Source organism: Culex pipiens, chromosome 2 (genome assembly GCF_016801865.2).
Source record: "Culex pipiens pallens isolate TS chromosome 2, TS_CPP_V2, whole genome shotgun sequence".
Classification (NCBI taxonomy): domain Eukaryota; kingdom Metazoa; phylum Arthropoda; class Insecta; order Diptera; family Culicidae; genus Culex; species Culex pipiens.
Genome location: NC_068938.1, coordinates 211387115 through 211412355, shown reverse-complemented (window position 1 = coordinate 211412355; position 25241 = coordinate 211387115). Strand labels below are relative to the sequence as shown.

The 25241-nt window shown below is 40.0% G+C and overlaps 2 protein-coding genes across 5 annotated transcripts; both read left to right on the top strand.

Moving 5' to 3' along the window:
- The first annotated feature begins 938 nt into the window (after positions 1-938).
- LOC120432669 (glucose-6-phosphate 1-dehydrogenase) lies at positions 939-12771 on the top strand. Of its 4 annotated transcripts, none has more exons than XM_039597923.2 (3): positions 939-963; positions 8232-8407; positions 11055-12771. In XM_039597923.2, exons 2-3 carry the CDS (start codon positions 8342-8344, stop codon positions 12477-12479), a joined length of 1491 nt encoding a protein of 496 aa, XP_039453857.1. In that variant the 5' UTR covers positions 939-963; positions 8232-8341; the 3' UTR covers positions 12480-12771. The 4 variants fall into 4 exon arrangements, with proteins under 4 accessions (XP_039453857.1, XP_039453856.1, XP_039453855.1 ...); XM_039597922.2 differs by lacking the exon at positions 939-963 and adding an exon at positions 1399-1593; XM_039597921.2 differs by lacking the exon at positions 939-963 and adding an exon at positions 7604-7627.
- A 638-nt stretch (positions 12772-13409) lies between these two features.
- Positions 13410-19695, top strand: LOC120432670 (irregular chiasm C-roughest protein-like). The gene is made up of 5 exons (XM_039597924.2): positions 13410-13426; positions 13619-13816; positions 14076-14133; positions 19183-19542; positions 19599-19695. Exons 3-5 carry the CDS (start codon positions 14094-14096, stop codon positions 19637-19639), a joined length of 441 nt encoding a protein of 146 aa, XP_039453858.1. The 5' UTR covers positions 13410-13426; positions 13619-13816; positions 14076-14093; the 3' UTR covers positions 19640-19695.
- The last annotated feature ends 5546 nt before the right edge of the window (positions 19696-25241 follow it).

Genomic DNA, 25241 nt, shown 5'->3' with positions numbered 1-25241 from the left:
AATTTTTTTTATATTAAAAAAAAATCAAATTTTACATATTTTAAAATTCTCAAAAATTTTGAAATTTTGGATTTTTTTGATTAAATTTTTTTAAGTATATATTTTTGAAATTGATATTTTTTTTTGAAATATTTAAAATTTTGGATTTTTTTTATTCAATAAATTTTGTTAATATTTAAAAAAAAATTCAAATTGTACAAATTTTGAAATTCCTTGAAATTTAAAAAAGTTTTGAAATGTTTAAAATTTTAGTTTATTTTTAATTCAATTCATTTCATGTTTATTTGTTATACTTAACAGAATACAATTTGCTTAACTAATAACAAAATGCAGAGTTTTGGAGATACTTACAGCTACAAAATAATTCAGATACAATCATTGGAAGAAATAAGTTTAGTACATTTCAATCGATTAAGCGAGAGCAGAAAAAACTGTTTAAACAACTGCTACTTTTGCTAGGGATTTTCATCTGATTTGATTTTTTTTTAATTATCAATAATTAAAATGTTTGAAAATCATGAATTTTGAACCTATATCGAGATTTTCTCGATCGTCGGTCGTTATTTGTCGATGGTAGATCGAGAAACTACGATCGAATGATCGCAATCTACTAATCGACAAATTACGGCTTACCATACCAGAAATCTCGATCGTGAGTCGAGAAATGACGATCGAAATATTACGATCGAATGCAATAATCATCACGTTTAACGGGAAGATATCCCACCAACGTCCGTGTTGGGGAAGCGCATAACTACTCAAGTCTCCTGAATAACGCGTATGAACACATTCGCGCTTCCCTGCACGATCAAACTCGCGAGAAACGCCTCCACCAACACCACCCAAGAATTGCGCGATTTGTTTTTGTTTACTTGGCCGTTGAGCCGAACGCACGTGCAAGGCTTGAGGTTCTTTCTCCGTACACGCCGCGCTTTTCGGGGACAGTTGGCCTGCTACGATAAGGTGAGTGAATAGTGTTCGAAGTGGCCTACTTGATCCGGCTCATATCAGTTAATTGTTGTCTTATCAGTAACAAAGAGGTTAATTTTAGATACCTTTCTCGAGTGATATTGTCGATTTGGAGGAAAACCCTCGCCGGGGTGACGTACATCTCAAGTGCTATTTATACACTTCCTTATGCAGTCACTTACATGTTTGCACAATGTATGATGGAATTCTGTGCAGCGGCTTTTGCGCCTGTATTGGCGGTCACGTTTTCGCGCTCTTGCTGATGTTGGTGGCGCGCAACACAAACACTTGCGCGCGCGGAGAACTGCGACGCGACGTGAAAGTTGTTTTTTTGTTATTTGCGCGAACGTCCGCCACCAATACCGACGCGGTTGGGCTTCTTTTTATGGCTCCTGGCTAAGTCCAAGTCGCGGTGGTGGCTGCTCGCGCGACCCGCTGCGATTCAGTCTTGCCGTACAGGTTGAGTAAGTCGCGCATGGTTTCGGTACTCTCGCATCGGTTTCGACCTCGTGTTTGTTGTTGATCTAGTTAGCGACCCTTTCTCGCGTAGCGCCCCAATTGTTTGTTTTGTTATTGTTGTGTTTGACAGTTCTTATCAGCGCGAAACCAAGATGGCAGATTCAGGTAAACTCCCAGGGTTAAAAATAACCTCCACCAAACTACGACGTAGCTTAAACGCAGCGAAGAACTTATCGACCTGCTCCAAATTCACGTGACCTGTTCAAGCGTCCCTTCGGGTCTCGTGAGTCTCTCCACGAGAGTCAACTTGTCTGGAGATTGGAGATCACGATCCTCTGTGTGTAAACCTGCGCTGATCTATACAGCGTAGGGTGAATGTGACTTTGGGTTGACCGTTGAGCTCGCCGTCAGCAGTGAACTGACTCAGCACAGTTTGCAGCGCTAAGGAATTTTTTGGAGACCTTGCGAACATTTCTGCGTATACAGAATGCGAACGCCGAGTCGTTGTTGTTGCGTTGCTGTAGCAACAGAACGTTAGACGATCAGTCATCACGACAACGAGGCTCAAGGGCATGACTATGGGTAAACTGTAGGGTTGGCCCGTCAAGTGCCTAAGGTTGCTCGCAAACTAGGTGCAGTGTAAGCAAATTTTCTTAGATGAAGTCTTTGAAGTGCAGCATAGGAGGGTCCTCAAATTCGACCGAAAAGGTCAGCAAAGTGATAACCAGCACCCCACACGAACTTGGCACGTTCGCGGTGATAACGCATCGCGTGGCTTGACTGACTGTCCTCACGACTTCCCGGCTATCAGCCGTGCTACCTTACAACAGCTGAGCAAAGTGATCCCACGGCCTAAGGTCATCGGTATTGTAGTGCAATTGAGTCGGCTGATCTTTATTTCTCTCTCCTTCAATGAGATTTTGGGGTGTATGACGTGTCCACTAGGGTGTAATATGGTTGTATGGAAAAAAATAAAGTTGTCCAAATTTAGTGAGCACAGCACTTTTTCAGTTCCTTTTGGGGTCCTAAACAACTCCCCAAAGTTTGGGACCGATTGGTTTAGTCCTCACTTTGCGCAAAGCGATTCAATTTTCCATATAAATTTGTATGGGGAAAACCATTTTTTTGGATTTTGGTATTTATCAAATCCACGTTTCATATTATATCAAAACCGGACTCATATTCGGATGCTCTGGAATGTCCTCTACAACTTTCCCGAAGAGAGTATGGTGCTAGCTTGCCCCTAAAAAAAGATACAACGTGTTCAAAACTCGTCTAAAACGTGTTTTTTGCTCGAAAATCACGTTTTAGACGAGTTTTGAGGACGCTATATCTTCTTTCAGGAGCAAGTTAGCACCATACTCTCTTCGGCAAAGTTGTAGAGGACATTCTAGAGCATCCGAATATGAGTCCGGTTTTGATATAGCATGAAACGTGGATTTGATAAATACCAAAATCCAAAAAAATGATTTTCCTCATACAAATTTATATGGAAAATTGAATCGCTTTGCGCAAAGTGAGGACTAAACCAATCGGTTCCAAACTTTGGGGAGTTGTTTAGGACCCCAAAAGGAACTGAAAAAGTGCTGTGCTGGAAAATCGATTTTGATATTACACCCTAGTGTTCACCATACGCGATTGAACGAAAGCTTGTAGGTGTGTCTTAACTTTCCAAAAGTGATCGTGGGACAAGAGGCTTGAAGTTAACGATCTCGTTTGCAAAATGATGTTCACATAAACGTCCTAATTACACTTTCAGAAGTCATCAAAGTCTCTTTAACCTAAACTAGATACCTCAAATGCCCAAACTCAAGCTGTTGTCGCACGATCATTTCTTCAGTTGGTTTGTCGTGGGTTCCAAGATCCAAGCATCTATACCAACCAAAGAGAGATCGCGTAGCGCTTGGCGTGTGGCTGTGCAAGCAAAGCCGAATTATGTCATTGCCATGTGGCGTGTCGCGCATTAGCTAAGCATTGAATCAAGTCACACTCTGGAGAGTGACGTGCAAAAGTTTTGGTTTTACCTTCCCTTTTATTTACGTATAATTGTTAGTTTGGCGAATCGAAACATGGTTTAATTGATTCGAGCGGGTTGGGTTGTTTCGTTTGGTTTTTATTTATTTTATTAAACGTAATCAACTTCCTGACGTCACGGTTGCAGACGGCGAGACAGTAATTTCAAGTGAAGATAAGATTAGCGAATGCAGCGATTACTTGAATTCATTAGATTGCCTGATCATCGTGACTACGTTGTGTTGGGCTGATGGGTATAATGAGTTAGTGTTTGACTTTTGAAAATTCGGGGTTTGGGCTTTGTAAAACCTATAATAGCAGAAGTCTAGAATATGCTGAATTTAAACTTCTTTTCGGACGTCAAACCATATCATTCATTCAAATTTTGTAGTTGCGGTCTTTTGGATTTTGTTTAGGCAGCGAAACAAATCCAAAAATCATAACAGTTCTAAAATATGTCTTTTTGCAAATCCTTTGTGCAACTATTTACTTTTTTGTCATTGTCACTGAAATGAGTACTGATATGTTTCAACACTTCAAGCACTCGATCAATTATTTGCATTTTCTCTCAAGGAACCAAAACATATGTTCATTGATTTTGATTTGAGCATAAAATACCAAAAATATTAGAAAAAGACATTATTTTCGATATTTTTTATATTAAAAACTTTTAACTATTTAAAAATCGCTTCTTTTTTTTTATAAATCGGCCGTCAAGGAATCAGTTTGCCTAAACAATGCTCCATACAAAATTATATGAATTTTTTTTACGAGTGGGGTTCAAAAATCCAAAATTTTGCGTTACGTAATAAAAGACGCTCCCCAAAAGAATTAAGTTCATCCATAAACTACGTGGACACTTTTTTGGAGATTCCAGAGCCTTCCTCTCTCCAAGTGGACATTACCTTTCTGTATGGAGCGTTAGGGTGTAATATAGTTGTTTGGAAGAAATAAAGTTGTCCAAATTTAGTAAGCACAGCATTTTTTTAGTTCCTTTTGGTGTCCTAAACAACTCCTCAAAGTTTGGGACTGGTTGGATTCAATTTTCCATATAAATTCGCATGGAGAAAACCATTTTTTAACATTTTGATATTTATCAAATCCACGTTTCATGCTATATCAAAGTCGGACTCATGTTTGGATGCTCTGGGATGTCCTCTACAACTTTCCACCGAGAGAGTATGGTGCTAGCTTGCCCTTAAAAAAAAGATACAGAGTGTCCAAATCTCGTCTAAAACGTGTTTTTAGCTTGAAAATCACGTTTTAGACGAGCTTTGAGGACGCTATATCTTTTTTCTGGAGCAAGTTAGCACCATACTCTCTTCGGCAAAGTTGTAGAGCATCCGAATATGAAATGTGGATTTGATTAATATCATAATCTAAAAAATGTTTTTCCCCATACAAATTTATATGGAAAATTGAATCGCTTAGCGCAAAGTGAGGACTAAACCAATCGGTCCCAAACTTTGGGGAGTTTTTTAGGACCCCAAAAGGAACTGCAAAAGTGCTGTGCTGGAAAATCGATTTTGAAATTACACCAATATTTTGAATTTTTGTAATTAAAAAAAAAATTATTTTAAATTTTATTTCTCTAACTTGTTATATATTTTATCAAAACTCAACAAAAATCTGTACCGTTTTGCCTTTTTTAACTTACTGAGGAAAGGCTATAAAATCATTCGAAAAACAAAATTCTTAATTTGACCTCCTAGACAAAAAAAAATGCGATGGGTTATCTCGGCACTGGCTGAACTGATTTGGACCGTTTTAGTCTCATTCGTTCCGTCTTGGGGTCCCGTAAGTCGCTATTGAAAATTATAAAGTTTAGTAAAGTACTTCAAAAGTTATGCTATAAAAAGGATTTTAACAAAAGACCGGAAGATTGTGGGTGGGTGGTTTTTGTGAGAAACCCCGTCATGTTACACATTTTCAGAAAGGTATTCGAAGACTTTTCCAACGAATCCAATGGATTGAATTGAAATGGAAATTATCAAAAGTTATAAGCACTTGAGTGTTATTTATGAACTTTTTGAAGGCCGGATCTCAGATATTTTGACAAAAACGTTGTCCGAATCTATCATGCGACCTGTCGTTGGGTAGGTAATTAAAAGACCTTTTCAGCGAGTTCAAAAGATTGAAGATTTGGCAACCCTATCAAAAGTTATAAGCATAAGTGCCCTGAATTATGACTACCCAATCTGATGGAATGAATAATAAATCAAGTTGATAGAACACTGAAACGTCCACCCTTCTGTATCTATTTTGGATAGAATCACCCTCTAAATGTAAGGAAGGCACCAACCACCTAAGGGTGGATTAAGTAACGTTTTTTGTATTTGTATTTTGGGCCAAATTGAGTAAGAACGCCATTTTGTGCAGCTCTAAATGCCTTTTGATCAGATCCCCAAAATTCGATTTCAATCTTGAGATATTCAATAAAAACCGAAAAAAAACTCCGTGCATTGTTGTCGCTCTTCATATGGAAGAAGTTTCAATATTTTTGTGCTATCTTGACACAGCCTGAAAAATGATGTACGTGCGACAACTGGCCAAAGGGATTTCAGGTCAGAACACGTTTGACATAGGTACAAACTTCGGAAAAATGCACTGAATTAAACAAAACGTGTTTGTTATTGTATACATTGCGTGCTCTTGGTTTTGTTTATTCAAGGACAAACAATAAAACGTGTTTTTCTCGAAACGTCAAAAAGTGACCCTATTTTGGGCCTACTAAGCCGAGCGCACTTTTTATTTGATGTGTTCTCAAAGGCTGCTATAGGCAGCCTTGCTTTTATTACATGAATAAGTTGGTTTTTTAATGCTAATGCTCTTACTTAATCACATTTTTGACGAAAATACTTTATATTTCTGTATAAGCCCGAGAAACTGAAATTTTTTTTTGTCCCTGTTTTGGGGATATTGCTTCTAGCATACGACCTTCTTTGTACATATTTTCGGCCTACCTTCTGATTGGTTGAAATCTCGAAGCACGTGGCGAACTTTTTTGACGTACGGTTCTGACCCAGCTCGCACAGTACAGCCGCACAAATTCGGTCGACAAACATGCTCAATCATTGTGATGTTTTAAGCCACAAATCAACATAAGAACGATTGATTTTACTTACATTACGAGCATAATGATTTATATCATTCTTTACGAGTTTTAAACATAATAAAACATTAGTTGCGGCCAAACAACAAGCCCGTAATATGCAAGAAACACTGTAACTTGTGAAAAGCGCATACACACTGTCACAATTTGTAGAAGTGTCAAATGGACTGAATATAGAGCCATTCTCTCCGAAATGGACGAAGTTATTAATCAGTTATTTTATTGATTTGGTGGCAGTTTAGTGATTGTTTTTGCTGTGAAATTGTGGCACCCACCAATAAAAACATATTGCCGGTGGTTGGAGATTCCGGGGACGGCCCTTATTCGTGTACTGAGCGATGAAAGCCGGGCGCTGAATGTCAACAAGCGGTAAGCAAAAGTGGTGAAAACTTTCGCCCTAATGGGCAACTAGCGATTTGCTAAGAAAAAAGTGAAGAGTGCTATTTTTATTGCTTTATTTCTAATTTAGAAAAAAAAAAGTAAATTATTCTTGCCCACCAAAATGAAGATAATGACTGCACGTATCATTATCAAGTGGCAAATTCCCGCCAGATTTGGTGAAATGCTCATTTTCGTTGAATTTAGTTTAGTAGACCCAAAATAGGTACTAGGCCCAAAATAGGGACAAATACCCTGGCATGAGAGCGTCAATCTGCTCTGCTAGACTTGAATAATTGAAAATGCTTATTTTGAATCGTTTTTAAAAGATTTGTAACATTTGCGAACTTTGCTATCAAGGGTTAGTTCCACTTCACGCCACTTCACAATTCGCAGTGATATCTACTACTAATTACTAAGTATCTACTTCGCTACCGCCACGCGCCTCACATAACTTAGTGTGGGTCAATTATATTTTATATATCCACTCCACACCAACTTCATCCATTGTAACGACTGCATTACACGATCCACCCCAGCGAACGCTCCACCACTAGTTGGTTCGGTATCGCGATCATAAACGGTGGTCAACGGTGGTCCAGATCTTCAACCCCAAAGTCGCGTCATCCACGCAGCGTTGACGCACTCCAATGGCGCGACTCTTCAGCTGGGTCAGCTCCGGATTGGTCAAGATGGGTAGGTTTTTGTTGTTGTTGCAAGTATTGGTTGGCGTTATCACTAATCGGTGCATGATTCTAGTGTATGCGATTGACGCGATCTTCGCGATAAGCCACTTCTTTGTTATTGTTACCAGTTTCACATAACGGCGAGCGATCGCAAAAGGTCACTACGAAGCTGGATTAGGCGCGCCGGTTTGCGATCAGATAAGCTGGAATCCGATCCGACCTGCATGGTTGAGCTTCGGCGGCGGCGCACGACTGATACGAGCAAGCCGAGCTCAAGGGTCTTCTTCGAGAGTGTGAGTGTGTGGTGCAGCGGAAGCTAGACGACTCAGTGCGCTCGGGGTTTGTTTATCACAACCCGATACCTACGCGAGTCGGCGGCGACTTGGCGCACTTACTAAGTCTGCGTGACTCCGACTTGGTAGTATGCAGTCCTTAGTGTAACGTTTCTCGCATCGTCCGATGTTACGGTGCAGTTTCGTATCAGAACTCGGCCGACTCGCATCGATTCTACGACAATCCCTAGGGAGTACCGCTCTCTCTCTCTTTCTGTGTAACTCTCTCTTTGTCTAGGTCAGCAATTTCGGCTCTAATCACAGCTATTCTCCCTCTTACAGTGGTCAAAAACGGCAGCAACGGCCACGCTAGTAACGGCGCCGATCCCTGCGAGACCTTGGACGGTGAGGAGGCGCTAGCCATCATCCGGCGGAACCTGAAATCAAGCGCCATGGACACCGAGGGCACCCACTTCGATTCCAACATTCCGCACGTCTTTGTCGTGTTTGGAGCTTCTGTAAGTACTGTGCAACGACTCGTTGAACTCGATCGAGTCAACGCTGGGCCCTGATAGAATTGGTAATTTCTTATGCTAATGAAAGCCAATTGTTCTGGAAACGTTGACGGTGAACTCTGTAAAAAGGCTTAATTAGAAAGACCTGCAAAAAATCAATGTCTTCAACGTAGTTTTGACGTCAAACGCCGCATGTTCTTCGTCCTCTCTGTTTGATGTCTTGAAGAGGATGATTGCGCGCGAACGATCTTTATTGGCGTTGTGCGCCTGTACTGAACACGTTTTTCGCTAAGTGTACACCTTCCAAGTACCTTCCATGTACCGTGACGATTTGGATGACTTGGATAAAAATCGAATGCTCAAGTGGCGGTTGCACTTGGATTATAGCCGGGCACGCGTGTGTGACCGGCGTCTCGGAAGTTAATAGGTCGTAATTATTCTGTTATATCACGGGCAGTGGCGTGACGGAGGAACTTTGCGCAGATTTTCTCACGCTGTGGTGTTGTTTTTGAGAACGCAGTGTTTGAGCTTTGTTCTGATAAAATCTAATCGATTGATTTGAATATTAGCACTTCTTCGGGGTTAAAGTATAATAAAAGCTTTGAGCAAAAGAAAAAAAAATCATGAATTCATTGAAATTTTGCAGATTTTGTAACAGTACAATAACTGTCATTGGGTGTGAAGCATATTTCTTAAATATTTTTTTTCAAAATTCTGAATCTAAGCAGTAATCACACACAATGCTCCAAAAAGAAGCTGTCAATGACAGTGAATGCCCGAATTTTGAAAGAGCTATTCAGTCAGATTTCATCATCGAGTCGATCGTTGAACGCTGAACAAGCGTGCCTGTCATGATCGTCATTACGAAGAGACCGTCAGTAAACGCACACGAAGTTGAAACGAACGAATGCCGAGCCTAACACTCAAGCAGCTGCGCGACACGAAGACACCTGCGCTTTCTCTTTTTTCTATTTTTCTCTCATTTTTTGCTTGTGCGGTGCTGCGTGGTGACAGCTATCAGTGGAATGCAGTCAGATCGGTATTTCGGTACAATTCAAACGAATAAATTCTACGCAAACGCGAGTCACTAGCTTTATGTAGGTACATAATTGGGAATATAGTTCACAAAATCTTCGACAAGTTATGAAGTAGTCTGGTAATACTTTCAGAACTTTCAAGATTTAATTACAATTCTAGAGTTTTTTTTTGGAAAAGGTCCCATAAAGCTTTTTAGTCTGAAATTTATCAACACATTCAAAGTATGTTTAAATGGCAGCTGGGAGTTTGTTTGCATCAGATTTGGTATCTCTTCCTAGCAAAAGGAAATGGATTTTAATTGGGTCCTAAAATGAAGGTTAGATTGCTGATATTATTGTTTACAACGATAATGCTTATTTTCTGAGTACAATGACCCTTTGTACGACCACAAAGAGTTTAAAATGGATTTTTAAATCAATTTTGAAAAATTAACCTCGCGGTCCTTCTTGACAGAAAAGCTCCTAATTGACAGCTCATCCAAGGGGAATATAGTTGATTTATAGAAAAAATGTTGTCTTGTCAAAATTGTTTTTAGCATAAAAATTAAAAAAAGTGATCAGAAATGGTTTTTAATCGTGTTTTTTTACCGTTGTACATAAAAATTGACATAGGGCTTTAGTACCCAATTCTATTTTTGGTCTAAGGCAACTATAGTTGATATATCTAAAAAATGTTGTCTAATATTTCACTAACATTTCCTATATTCAGTGTTGGTATTATCGCGCTCTCGCGAGAAATTTTTCTCTCTCTCGAGTTCTCGTCGCGAGTCTCGAGCTGCCGAGAGAAACTCACCGATTGCCCGTGCTCTCCTCCGCTCGCGAACGGGCTTTCTTGCGAGCCAGAATTGCCCGTTCGCGAGAAGTTGAACGTGTTAGAAACGAACAAAAAACAACACAGCGATTGAAGTTACAACTCTATACCATCGCCTGGTTCATATTCATAAGCCTGATAAACAAATTGCTAACTTGGGACGAACGGCTAGCACGAGGCGCTCGCGAGCGCTCGCGGCGAGAGCGAGAACGCGAACGAAAATGCGAGCGCGAGCGAGAAGAGAAAAGTACTACAAGTTCTCTCCCTCGTTCGCGAGCGAGAAATGCTTTCCTTCTTCTCGCTCGAATTCCAACAATGCCTATATTTTAAGTAAAAAGAAGTATGCAGTAATTTTTCCAGTGTCCCAGACAATATGCCTCTACGCATTTTTTTACAATTTAAATGATAATGGTGTCATTCTATATCAGAAAACATGAAAAACAAGTAATAAAAAAGAAAAAGTGCATGTGAAAACTTGAAAAAATTTGATAGGCAAAATGTTATGATACGTGGTGGTATAATACAAAAATAAGCTAAGCAAGATGAATGAAAATCAAAATACTAAAAATAAAACAAGAAAAATATAAAACAAGAGAAGTAAAGTTTTTTTTTGTAGAATAAAAGTTGCTCGAAAAAAAATTTGAACTGTAGAGGGTTGTCTGGAAGCCTCTTGCAGAATGCTTGGTCAATTACTCCCAACAATCTTCTATTCAATGGCCAGGCCCACTACGCAGCGCTAACCGCAAAGATAATTCATTGAGCTGAGTTGATTCAAAACTAATACGATCCTTCTAATTTTCAGGGCGACTTGGCGAAAAAGAAGATCTACCCGACGCTGTGGTGGCTCTTCCGGGACAACCTGCTGCCGTCGGTGACCAAATTCGTCGGGTACGCGCGCAGCAAGCTGACCGTGGCCGAGCTGAAGGAAAAGTGCCGCCCGTACATGAAGGTGGACGCCGCGCAGCAGGAAAAGTACGACGAGTTTTGGGCGTTGAATTTCTACGTGGCGGGCAGCTACGACGGGCGGCGGGACTTTGAGCTGCTGAACCAGGAGATTGGAAAGTTTGAGGTTGGGAAGACGGCGAACCGGTTGTTTTATTTGGCGCTGCCTCCGTCGGTGTTTGAGACCGTTACGGTGCATATCCGGAACACGTGCATGGGGTTGAAGGGGTGGAATAGGATTATCGTGGAGAAGCCGTTTGGCCGGGATGCGGACAGCTCGAACAAGCTGAGCGAGCATTTGGCGAAGCTGTTCACGGAGGATCAGCTGTACCGGATTGATCATTATTTGGGGAAGGAGATGGTGCAGAACTTGATGACGATCCGGTTCGGGAATCAGATCTTCAGTCCGACCTGGAACCGTAACAACGTGGCGTCGGTGTTGATCTCGTTCAAGGAACCGTTTGGAACGCAGGGTCGTGGGGGGTATTTTGACGATTTTGGAATCATTCGGGATGTGATGCAGAACCATCTGTTGCAGATTTTGTCGCTGGTGGCGATGGAAAAGCCGGCCACGTGCCATCCGGACGATATCCGTAACGAGAAGGTTAAGGTGCTGAAGAGCATCGAGCAGCTGTCGATCGACGATGTTGTGCTGGGACAGTACACTGGAAATCCAGATGGGAAGGATGAGGATGCCAGGATGGGATATCTGGATGATCCGACCGTTCCGAAAGATTCCGTTACCCCGACATTTGCGCTGGCCGTACTTAAAATCAAAAACGAACGATGGGAGGGAGTTCCGTTCATCCTGAGATGTGGCAAGGCCCTGAACGAGCGCAAGGCCGAAGTCCGGGTTCAGTATCAGGACGTTCCCGGAGACATCTTCGATGGGAAGCCCAAGCGTAACGAGCTCGTCATCCGGGTACAACCCGGCGAAGCTCTGTACGTTAAAATGATGACCAAGTCCCCCGGCATCACCTTCGACATGGAGGAAACCGAGCTGGACCTGACCTACGGCCACCGCTACAAGGACGTCAAACTGCCCGACGCGTACGAGCGTCTCATCCTGGACGTGTTCTGCGGCTCCCAGATGCACTTTGTCCGCTCGGACGAGCTGAGCGAGGCGTGGCGGATCTTCACGCCGCTGCTGCACCACATCGAGGGCGAGCGACCGGAACCGATCAAGTACGTGTACGGATCACGTGGCCCGAAGGCGGCCGACCACAAGTGCGACGAGAACAACTTCAAGTACTATGGCTCGTACAAGTGGCACCAGAAGCACTGAGTTGATATCTTTGTATCGGTTTTTGTTTAACGTTTGGAAATCATTTATTTATTTGCACTTCATTGATTTCGTACCTGCAATTGGCGGTGTACTGTCCGGGACCAACGGGCAACGGGCTAGGGGGAAGGACTACCCCCAGAGAGAAAATTCATACAACGAGAGGTTTCATGTTTAATTTCATCCTATTTTTTGTTATCCATACTAGTTGGAGGTATTTTTGTTTTCTTTTGGAACATAGCATTTTTGTATAAAACAACAAAAAATAATCCCTAATAAAACATTCCCAAATTAATTTTGTAACTGTCTTTCAATCATATCACAGATCCATCACAGACAACCAGGGTAGGTAAACCATCACCATCGCACTATCATTGATGCATATTTCGGTGCGTTCCTCGTCTCTTAAAATTTCTCTTCTCTTTCGCAGCCGAGTGATGGTCGGCTTGCTATCGCGAATATCGAAAGCCCATCACATCGACGAGAAATACCCTCTCGCTGGCTCCGATGGAACTATCGTTCCATCCAACCGTAGAGGCATGCACACGAAATTGCTGTATACATACACAGGAGCTCACGCACACAAATGAACTCATTTCTACAGGGCTTACGGGCGAGAGAATTTAACGATTGCTCTTTCTCTTGCTTTTTGAGCGAGGGGACTGGCTGTGTGAGAGATTTTTTTTCCGTCTTACGCATCGGTTTGTTCGTTGCTCGCTATTTCATCGGCGTCGTTTTCGCTTCGCTCTCTTGATGCAGTTTTGGGAGAACGCCGAAAATTTGATGATTTGAGCGAGGGACGATATCTAAAAGCCCTCGCCATCGGCGACGAAACGAGTAAATACCATCCCTGCAGACAACAGACGTCGCAGCTAGAACAAAATAATTTAAAAATTGTCCGGCCGGCTGATAAACTATGGGAAAGTGTAATGTGCGTCAAACCTTTAATGGTATGTAGTTAAAGCTGGAATTTAAATGATTTTTGAAGAAATAGTTTCAACAAATTAAATCAAAAATAAATGTTTTGAATTGTTATCAAATAACACTCGCTATACTGACAATTGCAGCGCATGCGTCCTCCTTCCTAGAATGTTTCATGATCCAGTACAGAATGCTTCCCTTCTTTTTTGTTATCTCCGCAGCATCCGTTCCGACTGTCAGAAAACTCGCTGACGTTGATTTACCTCCGCTGCTAAATGGGTTAGAAAATCAAAGCAAAACCACAGGAAGTTAATCGATTGGCGCTTAGATTGCGAGTTGAGTTCGCTGGAAACTGGGTGGGTAGATCCCTCTGTTTTGTGGGAGTAGGAGGATCAAATTTCTTGTTACTAGAAAGTCAGGTAAGTGGAAGTGATGTGTAAATTGAGATGTGTTTGATCTGAGGGGTGGATATTTGTTTAGACGGTACTAAATCTTGCGTATTTGATTCATAATTGATACTAGGGCAAAGTTACTGAGCAAAAAATTAATATATTTTGATATCAACGATTTTAAATTGAATTCAATTAAAAATTTAATTCACATGATTATGATGTCTAATACCTTAAAAATAACAAATAAAAAAGTTAATCTTTAAAAATTTAAAATTTTGTTTTCCAGAATCTTAAACAAACAAAAATGGACAACTCAGCTTTAAACTGTATGTTCAAACTTATTGGTGAGTATGCATTTCTTAGTACGATTTTTAGCTTAAAAAATAAAGTGCCTAACGTGAAAGCTTAAAAACGTCGTACGATAAAAAAGAGCACCTAAAGATCAATTCCCCACCATTCTCCCTCTCTCTCTCTCTCTCTCTCTGGTGGGGGTGGTTTTGTTGGCACGTGAGAACCAGGATGCTGATGCAATCGGAAGAATGTGGCCCCAAGACATGTTTTTCCTCTCTTCTTTTTAACAATTTTAGGGTTATTGGGTGCTTATTGGTCGTTGATGAAAATTGCTTATAGATTTTCAACCTTTAATTTTTGCAAAAAAAAATAGCAAACTTTGATTTTTTTAAGATTGGTCCAAAAAATGTCAAATTACCCCATTGTAAAAAGGCTCACATATTACACGTACTGCTGCATCAGCTACTTTTCCGAAGTCGTGTTTTACTCTATGCTGTGTGGGGAAAGGCACTAAGATCATCGCACTTAATTGATTTAAAATTGATTGGACAAAGGATTTATTGGCTGGGGAGTACAGAATTTATCGCTGTGGCTACTGGTGCTGCACTCTTGGGAAGAGAATGTTGAGAAAATAAAATGATAGAAAGGTAAAACACAATTAATTTAAATCAGTTTTAAATCGGGGTGACATTGATAGCCAGTGAGACATTGATATGTATTAAGCTTGGTAGTGAAGAGTCCAAAAAACCTTAAAATTTAGATGATTTCAACAATTAAAAAAAATTAAAAAAAGTTAAGGGACCATTCGTAAACCACGTGGACACCTTGGGGGGGGGGGGGTATGGCGATTGTCCACGCTCCATACAAAAAAGATTTTATTTGTATGGAAATTGTCCACGATGGGGGGGGGGGAGGGGGTGAAGATTTCCAAAAAAGTGTCCACGTGGTTTGTGGATGGTCCCTAACAATAATTACGAAAACATTGTTAAATCAAATTATTTCATCAGTTTCAAAGCGTCATCACAATTGAAAATGAGTTCGTAAGGGCATTTTAAAACCCATTTTTCGAACCATGGCTTGTAATGTCAATTTTTATATTATTTTGACCCCCCCCCCCCTCTCCTTCCCTTTCCTCGACTATGGTTAGAGTGAAGGGACATAAATTTCAAAATATATTTGCAACAATTGAAAAAAATAAATAAAATTAAAAAAACCTTACATGGGCATTGTGCGACCTGCCCCAGTACCTACATATTTTAAAAATATAAAACTTCAGACAAGCCTATCGTTAAAAAAAACCTTCGAAAAAAAAATCTGTGAATACAATACATTCTGCTAAAACGCTCAACCTTGCTTTGTAACCAGTGGGTGTGTAGTGAGTGAATTCCAGTGACACAGGGGCAGGTTAGCGAGTGTGTTCGTTGAGAGTGAGACGATTCGGTTTGTGTCACCCACGGAGAGCGAGCGCGACCACCCCGTATGAGATCGCCAATGAGATGGAGTAACGCCGCTAGCCACCACCAGAGGGCCGAAGAACATCACAAGGATGGTAGCGGTGGCGAAAAGGATGATGATGATGATGGGGCGAAATATGGGACTTCGCCGGATCAGAGGTTCGCGGTTCCATGTCCTGCCGTAGATCGGCCATTTGCCCGGTGTATTGGAAAGAGTACGTATCGTACAAATCGCGAGTGAAGCCGTCCGAGCTACGATTAAAGCTCCGCGGCGTAATAAAGTGAAGTGCCGCGACTCGTCAAGGAGAAGGACTTCACGGAGGACACGGAAGGACCGTGCAAGACACCCCAGGACATCCAGGTAAACCCGCGAACCCGTCAGCAACCCTGATTCGTGCCCCGAAACCAACGCCCAGTGTAACCGCCATCTTGTTCCCCATCTCATCACAGGACCCCATAGTTTTAGCTACAAAAGCCGGAATCCGCGACTCGGATCTTCCGGAACAACCCGTGGCTCGCAAGTGGTATCCCCAACCCGTCCACCGTGCACAATCGGTGTCGACCAGCGACCAGCCGCTCAAAGCTGAGTCGTGTGAGTCCTCCATCCGGGAACCACGAGCCACACACGAAGACCTGCCCTACACCAACATCCCCTGCGCCGGAAACCGGGCAAGACCAGCGGTACCTTCGGGGACAGCTGAAGCTCGAGTCCGTCAACAAACTCGAGGACGCGCAGAGGGCAGGCAAACGAGGGTCCAGCAAAGGCTGCAGCAGCATCAACCCGTGCGTCGGAACGTCGACGGCCACGACAAGCCACCCCAGGACAGCGAGCAGGCCGAGGTCGGAGACAGCGATCGCGTCAGCAGATCCAGCAGCAGCGGCAGCAGTAGCTGAGGGGCCCCGAGCAGCAGGTCCGCCCACGAACAAGGAAGAAAGTGTCAAGGTAGGAGATAGACAGTAAGGAAGTGGGTTAGGACAGGAGGGAGAAGGTCAGGTTTAGGAGGAAGCCGTGACAAGAACGTGACAAACAGGACAATAAACCGAAGAGTTAAACTTGATGCGACACCAGTGTTTTCCTGCCTCGTGAGCATAATTTATGCCGACCCTGAGGTTCAAAAAGGGAGTTATTTGGACCACCCACTCACCCCATTGAGTTTTATGTTTCGATCCCCTTGCCTTGTAGCATTTATTAACTAAATGGGTCACCCTAGTAGACCCGATAGTTATAGCTTGTAGTGCAAAACATTTGATATTTATAAATGAACAATGTAAATAACAAGTTTATTTACCATTTTATAACAACATTAACTCAGCAACCAACTAAATCAAATAAGTTACTATATTTTGTAACATTTTTTTTCAATGAACTTATTTAAAAAAAAACACACATAATTTGATAGAAACTTATTTGATAACTTATAAATTATTTATTGGTTGACCTTTTCAATAGTAAATTTTGATTTAACATTTTTGCCTTCCTCACCTTACTGAGGAGAGGCTATAAAATCACTCGAAAAATGAACTTCTTAATTCGACCTCGTAGACCTACCTTCACGTATACCTATCGACTCAGAATCAAATTCTGAGCAAATGTCTGTGCGTGTGTATGTCTGTAAGTCCGTGCACCGAAAAAAATGCACTCGATTATCTCCGGACTGGCTGAACCGATTTGGGCCGTTCTGGTCTCATTCGATCCGTATTAGGGTCCCACAAGACCTATATTAACTATTATGAAGTTTTGTTAAGTATTTCAAAAATTATGCTAAAAAAACGATTCTGGCTAAAGTTTGAAAGATTGTAAAAAGGGTGGTTTTTGTAAGAAAACCCGCCTGATCATACATTTTTAGAAAGTTATTTGAAAGACCTTTCTAATGAGCCCAAAACATTGAAGATCTGATAACCCTATCAAAAGTTATGAGCACTTTAGTGTCATTTGTACACATTTTAGAGGCCGAATCTAAAATATGTTGATGAAAAAGTTGTCCGGAATTATCATGCGACCCATCGTTGGATAGGTAATCAAAAGACCTTTCCAACAGGCCCAAAATATTGAAGATCTGATAACCCTATCAAAAGTTATGAGCACTTTAGTGTCATTTGTACACATTTTAGAGGCCGGATCTCAAATATGTTGATAAAAAAGTTGTCCGGATCTATCTTGCGACCCAACGTTGGATAGGTAATCAAAAGACCTTTCCAACAAGCCCACAAGATTGAAGATCTGATAACCCTATCAAAAGTTATGAGCATCTAAGTGTCATTTGTACACATTTCAGAGGCCGGATCTCAAATAGTTTGATGAAAAAGTTGTTCGGATCTATCCGAAGATCTGGCTCCCGGGATTTTGTTGATTTGAAACTCCCGGGAAAAATGAACAGATATATTTTTTTACTGCCTTAAGGCTTAAAAAACTTTAAAGTAATATAACTATTGAAAGTGAACAATTTTCATGAAACAGCCCCGTAGGTGTTGTTCTAATATTACGTCCAATGATTTTTGGGATTCTAGACCTCATACTCCATGTAGATATGTTGTAAGAAGTAAAATTTAGATAAAATTTGTAGGTTTGACATTCTTACTACAGAAACAAATATGTACATAATTGTGAGGAAGGCACCAACCACCATCGGTGGATTAAGTACCGTTTTTTAATTAAAATTAATGTTTTAATATTGAAAAATCGGACCAATAATTTCTGAGATATCTTCAGTTGAAAATAACATGATAATTGAATGACACATAGAAATAATCAATTTAATCGATTCAAATTATTTGTGAGGCTTCCTCTCTGAAACTAATTGCTCGTTTTCAAAGTTTCAGAGAGAAATTTGGAGGAAATTTTCTCAGCCTTTTTTTTACTATTGCTCAGAAGATGTATTTTTAGTTTCCTAAAATGTATAAAAAGATTGAATATTAAAAAAATACGTATTTTGGGTACTTTACTTCCCAGTCACGAATCATTCTAGCAGAGCTGGTTCTGTCAGACTTTCTGTAAGAATATAACTAAAAACTCTGCTCGAATATTGCTAGAACGCCGTAACTGGATTCTAGTGATAAATGGTTAAATAAATTAAAACGGAAATTATTTTTCCGTGTGCTTTTTTCCGAAAAGTCCATAACTTACAACTTTGCCGAAGACACCAAATCGATCAGAACAACCCACAGAATTTAATACATTTATTTACATACCCGTTTTGCATGACCAGCTCTCAAAACAGTATGGAGACTTGTATGGAAAAACTAATGATGCAAAATTGCTTCTTTTGGCATAAGGAATGCTTGGTCGAATTTCCATCCAAATAAAAAAAATGAAAAATTATATATCACGAATAAATTTAAGAGATCGTAGAGAACTACTCTGCCTGTCTTTTTTTCGATTCAAAACACGGATTATTCTAAACTTGTAAAAATTTCGCATGATTTGAGATTTTCATGGGATTTTTAATTTTATGAAATTTTAAGTTAAAAGACCATCAGTAGGGTTGACATTGAGCCAAATAGTTTCCTTTTCTGGTTTTGTTGAAATTGAAAAGATAGAATGGATGTATATCATTATTATATTTCGATAAAATGCGTTCATCGATCAATTAGGGTATCAGGGTATAGGGTTTAATAAGATTTAAAAATCATGTTTTTTTTTCTGAACAGTTTTCCTCTGGATCGTCCTCCACTGCGACGGTGCCATCCTGGCCGATTCCCAGCAGCAGCAAACGTTCCGCATCAGCCCCAACGACATCGAGGCTCGCCTCGGAGAGGAGGTGGTCTTGCGCTGCGAGGTGGACCACTTGGCCGGGGAGGTCCAGTGGACCAAGGACGGATTCGCGCTGGGCTTCACCAACGACATCGTGGGTTTTCCGCGATTTTCCCTCAATCAAAACCACAGCCAGGGCGTTTACAACTTGAGAATTACGAACACTTCGTACGATGACGCTGCCAGCTACCAGTGCCAGGTGGGACCCGCCAAACATAACCGTCCTATCCGTGCCGGGGCCAAACTGACGATTCTGGGTGAGTTCCACGAAGTCTCCGCATAATAAAGTCTAATTATTTTCCGTCTATTGCAGGTTCGCAGAAAGGTCACCGCGGAATGCACCGTCGAAACTGAGTGCAGTAATTTTGATGAAAAATGCGATTTTCGATTTGGTTTCTGTTTGCTGAAAAGGTGGACATCGTCGTCGGTCAACTGAGCTTTTTTTAATTAACGAAATGCCACTTTTTTCTGCCTGCCACGAGAAAGATTCGAGCCCCACGTGGAATTACGCTTACAAAGCGAACGCGCACATATCAACATTGAACATAATGTAAAATTAAAAATGTATGACCAAAGAAATCCACAATAAATTGATTAAACTTTTTTTTTGCTTCGTAAAAAGGGATGTATTTAATAGGACAAAGTTCTGTTGGGACTGCGAGGCAGCGAGAGGTTAATCGGACATGTTTTTGCATACGATGGACCGGAAGGAAATAATTATTGCAAATTATGCCGGTATTTTTTTTTCCTCCCACCGGAGGACATTTATAATGGATCATAATTTGAACGTGTGACGTAAAATATTTGCTGTTTGCCGAAGGTCGTTTGTTGAGGACGATGGTCAGTTTTGGTTTGTCTCGGCGCGAATTGTAAATATTATATTTTTGGATTGTGGTATGTATATTATTTTTTCGGTTAATGAAAGCTAAATCTGACTAGTTACGGGTGTTCGCTTTGTAAGCGAATGGTTCTGGGTTCGATTCCCATCTACGCCCAACGAGAAAGTTTAGAACTCAGAAATTTGAAATGAACGAAAATTCAAAGTCGCTCGAGGCGGGGTTCGATCCCCCGTCCTTTGGATTGGTAAACAAAAATGCTAACCAGTAGGCCATGACGACTTGGTTGAGCTAAGACTGGAATTAGGAATACTCTGTTACAGAGAGCGAGTTGTGCTATAACCACGACAAATAGTGTCCAGGGCATTCGTGTTCCCATCCCAGAGGGTTCCGGAGTACCAAACCTTCTTAGCATGGTGCTCCCAACGAATACAACCCAATCTCGGAGCGTATGGTGGTGTGTCCTCACGCTTCTTCCTCCCCTGTCGATTCAGAATTGTGTTGTTGTTCGAACACTCAATGCTCAAACTCAACCCAATTACGAGTCATCTCTGCGATACGGCTTTACGCAGTAGGCCTGGCCGCATTAACACAAATGTTAATAAATGACAAGAAAAGTGCTAGGCGTCATCTAACCTAAGGCACTCTCCAGGATCCCTTCGAGAGATTGGCTGCGCTAGGGTCTGATTAGATTAGATTAGATACCCGAAAGCATTTACATGCCTATTATGGCATGTAAGGGCTCTTTACAAGTGTTTATAATAAAAAAATTGTGGTTTTAATTATAAGTTGGTCTTCACATTTTCTAATTTCTTTTTACTTAGTTAAAAAAATATGCATTTTTATCGAGCTATTTTTATTATGAAGTAGAGCTGGGACTTCGGATATCCGGATAATTTACATTTTTTTTCTATATAAAATCAGACATCATCTTTTCAATCAAATTAAATGAAAAAAGATGCACGAAAAGCGTATCAGAACTGAAAATTATTTGGATAAAATATTTGATGAACCCAAAATAGATTTGAGAATAAAAATGTAACGGATCGGAAAGTTTTTTTTGGACAATAGTATTCGACCATAAATCATGTGATACAAAACTAAAGGTCTTTTGAAAACCTGAAAAATTATTTTGTTTCATCTTTATGTCACCCCACAGTCTTAAAACAAAGCTGACTTGTGTAAGTTAGTTCATTTTCTAATATAATTATTAATGCTGCAAAATATCCGGATATCCGAAGTCCCAGCTCTATTGTGAAGTTAAAAATGGCACATATGAAATACAAAATTTCATTCAAAGTTTGTGTTCCAGAGCTATTATCAAAGTTAATTGAAAAGAATAAGGCCGTTACAAATATTTTTGAAGTTTAACGTTATGATTTAGCTGGCAAAAAAATCAAGTAATAAGTTAGAAATTTATAAACATCATCCAGATGTAGTATAAACAGCCCGTTTTAAGATAATGCATGCATTTTTTTTATCAAACCATTTTTAAACAGAAAAAAACTGATAAATGATAAAAACTGATTTGAAATCCTGACACCTTTGCAAAAAAAACAAGTTAAAAAATTAAATTACAGGCCACGGTTTCAACATTTGTATGAAAAAAGTGTTTTCAAATGCAATATATACCTGTCCAGTTGTTTTGCAATCATTAGTTTCGCAAATTTCTAAACGACGAGGATAAAAAAGTTTGACTGAAATTGTAATTTGCATTGCAAGAGCTTTTAAGATTTATTGTAAATATTTATTTTAGACATTTTTTTTACAATTTTAGAATTTATTAACCACATACCACAGACGACAGGCACAAGATGATTAATGGGAAAAAATATTGTCATACATTGATATTTTTTCAAATTTAAGATAGTACCATAGCCGTATTGATGTTTGAAGCGTTTTGTGGTACTTTTTGTTCCGAAATTTAGAAAATCATGCTTGATTTTTTTTTGTTTCGCCCTTCCTCGATCTTGATCAGGGCCGGGGGTTGAAATTTTTGAATAAAATTTGTACCAGCCTAATTAGAAAACAAAACATCAAATTTATATTGAAAGGAATATTTTATACTCATTAAGTCAAACCCAAATAATTTCAAAATTTTAAAATAAAGCCTTGATTTTAAATAGGTCTACAATTAGATATTTTTTACCAACTTCATAGTTCAGACCGAATAATATATTTTTTGAAATATTTTTACTGAATAGATAAAAAAATTTCGCAAAAGTTTCCCTTCAAAAAATTGAAAATCGGCCCAATAGAAATAGAGTACAGGCTAACAATTTGAAAAAAAAAAAAAAACATTTTCATCGATTCAAATTCTTTCAAAGTCTGAGAGAGAAACTTGTAGGATTTCTTTGCCTTTCAAAATTATTTTTTTTTATGGGAGCTTTTCTTTCAAGAAGAATTTATAAAAGGCAAAAATAAAACGAAATGAAATCGGAAATTAATATCTAAAAGTAGGTATAACTTGAAAACGATTCATTTTATCGAAAAAAAAATTAAACACTTTTCGATTGCAAATATTTATTTTGCATCAAAAAATGATCATTAATATTTGTTTTGTCCAGATTTCAATGTTTTCCAAAAAAAAAACATTATTTCAAAAGTTCATACATCCTTAGTCACTCAGCACTCAAGATGTCTTTTTTGTCCCCTAAAACAGGTAAAAAATTAAAATAAAAAAATACGTTTTTTGGGAATTTAACATCCAGTAATAACAAGTTAACAAGTAAAAAATCTGATTTTGTCCGTGTACCGTCAAATGGTGCGGATAGGGACTACAATTCTGAATACGGACTGCTGTTTTACAGCACTAACAAGTTTGAAATTTTTAAAACGATGCACTATTTTAGATGTTTTGTTTCTGTTCTAGCCAAAACTAATCAAAAATATCCAAATAATGTACAGTTAAAAGGCTGAAACAACTGTCTCAATTCGCCCCATGTGTCTCTTTCACACCAGGAGACGGTACCTATTTTTTTCTGAATAGTGCAAATCGTAATCTACAATTTTGCCGAAAAGACACTAAACGATCAGAAAATATCTACTTAAGATACAGATTTTTAAACCTATTTTGTATGACCAGTCCCTGAAATTTTATCGAAAAACTAATGATGCCAAATTACTTCTTCGGATATATGACTTATATTTAAATATGATAGTTGCAGCCACGCAGTTAACTTACAATTATCTTAAATGAATGCAATAATGATTCTTTTGCTTAGTAAATACCTGTTCAAAATAAAATAAATCAAGTGAAGACGGACTCACATCTGTTGACATGGTTGACATTGTCAGAAAGACTCATCATGGAAACGTTTCAGCAGCTCTACATTTCATTCCGAATCCTCCCAACTCCAACTCGAAACGCTATGCCAAACAAGCTCTCTTCTACTTCTTCTGCTGTGAATGTGTATGTGTGTGTGTGTGTGTGTACGTAACACAACAGAAGACTTTTCTGCTTATTCATTTCGTTGAAAGCTATTATCACGAGTACACAACAACTTGCCCCCCTTTCCAGACCCATCAACAAAGTGCAGACCAACAACAACCAGCAGGACTGTCTGACAAGGTGATTAAATATCGCACCTGAGTTCAAAGAGTTTGCGTTTGTTGGGCACGACGGGTAGCATCGGTACATAGCATGGCAAATAGTGCGACTCCACTCGAATGCAATTTTAGTTGAATGGTGAGAGAATCAAGCGAGGGAATAGAAAATAGTGTCGTTTAGGTCGAGATTCGTACCCAGATCTTGCGATTAGAATGCTGGTGGCAGTAAATAGTATACTTTGTTTGTTTTGGGATGAAAAACACAGGGATTCAGGAAAATATCGTTTACTCATTGATATTCTTTTGAGAGTTCGGAAGAGATATTCTTCGTCGCGCCTTAGTTTCATCGCGAAATAATAGAACAGTATTCTGTTTTCAAAGTTTTTGAACCATATCCATATTTTGATTTCGCTTTTGCTCAAAAGTGTTCCCATCCAGTCTCGAACACACACGCCTTGTGAGTCACACACGTCGATTGGCGAAACTGTATCGTTCGGCGAGTTGTCATCATCGCCATCATCATCATCTTTTCGTTTTGAAAAGAGAGCGAGCAGAGACTCCCAATGGCACACCAGAGTAAGAGGTCCACAACGGACGAGCTGATGGTGGGGCCCGATGTGGTGGTAGAAATAGCGTAATAACAAAGATTTTCGCAAGTCAACTTCTATTGTGTGTTACGACGAGCTTGTCAGTATGGGTCGGTTGGGGTCAAGTGGACACTTGGTTCAAAAGTTATAGGCGTTGTGCCTGTCATAATGTCTGGAGTTTTTTTTGAAAAGGTCCAATAAACCAAATTTTTAGTGTTTGCTTTTCGGGTGTTTTCTAATACCCCTGACTCAAGGCGGTTTCAAAAACACCCAAAAAGCAAAAACTGGAAATTTGATTTATTGGAACTTTTCAAAAAAAAAAAAAGCTCCAGATGTGGGCTAAAATGTCCAGGATGGTCCAACTCACCCCACTGGTCCCCCAATTGCTACCGATGATCTCTTCTGGGTAATTTCCACAGAAAGTACACGCTCCTTTTCAGATATCCTACTCTGTGCATGAACGTTGAATTTCTTTGGAATTGCACACAACGACGACGACGTCGACGGCAGCAGTTTCTGCGCTGAATAGAGGATCCCCATTCTACGTGTCGCGACACGTGTCGTCTATACTCGCTATTGAGTCCCCGAACCCCCGCCCGAAGAATAGACGCACTCGGTGCAAAGAGATAAGCGCCCAGATTAACATGTTTTCTCGTGAAACGGCAGAAAGGCAAAACTGCTAATGGTGATTTTGTATACAGTACACTTTGGCCAAAGTATCTTACGATGAGCCAGCAGCAGCAGCAGCAGAAATCCTCTTGTTCTTGTTCAAGGAATCGGTGGCAAAATTGGCCACCATAAAACGAAGGAGACCCCCGTTTATGGCACACCGAAAATCGAACCGTTTTATGAATGCTGATTTCCAACTTTTTAGAAAGTGGTTCGAAACAATAACAAAAACGCTTTTCACTTATCGCTTCCAATCCGATTTAATGAGCCGTAATGGTAATCGAATTGATTTGGAACTGCTTGAACGTGCGATTC

Bases quoted from the DNA above. Each gene is read 5' to 3' on its own strand.
- LOC120432669 (XM_039597919.2), top strand. From the start codon at position 8,077: ATGTTACGGTGCAGTTTCGTATCAGAACTCGGCCGACTCGCATCGATT. The intron at 8,168-8,231 runs GTAACTCTCTCT...TCCCTCTTACAG, and splicing joins CGCTCTCTCTCTCTTTCTGT to TGGTCAAAAACGGCAGCAAC. The intron at 8,408-11,054 runs GTAAGTACTGTG...TCTAATTTTCAG, and splicing joins TTGTCGTGTTTGGAGCTTCT to GGCGACTTGGCGAAAAAGAA.
- LOC120432670 (XM_039597924.2), top strand. From the start codon at position 14,094: ATGGACAACTCAGCTTTAAACTGTATGTTCAAACTTATTG. The intron at 14,134-19,182 runs GTGAGTATGCAT...TTTTCTGAACAG, and splicing joins CTGTATGTTCAAACTTATTG to TTTTCCTCTGGATCGTCCTC. The intron at 19,543-19,598 runs GTGAGTTCCACG...CGTCTATTGCAG, and splicing joins GGCCAAACTGACGATTCTGG to GTTCGCAGAAAGGTCACCGC.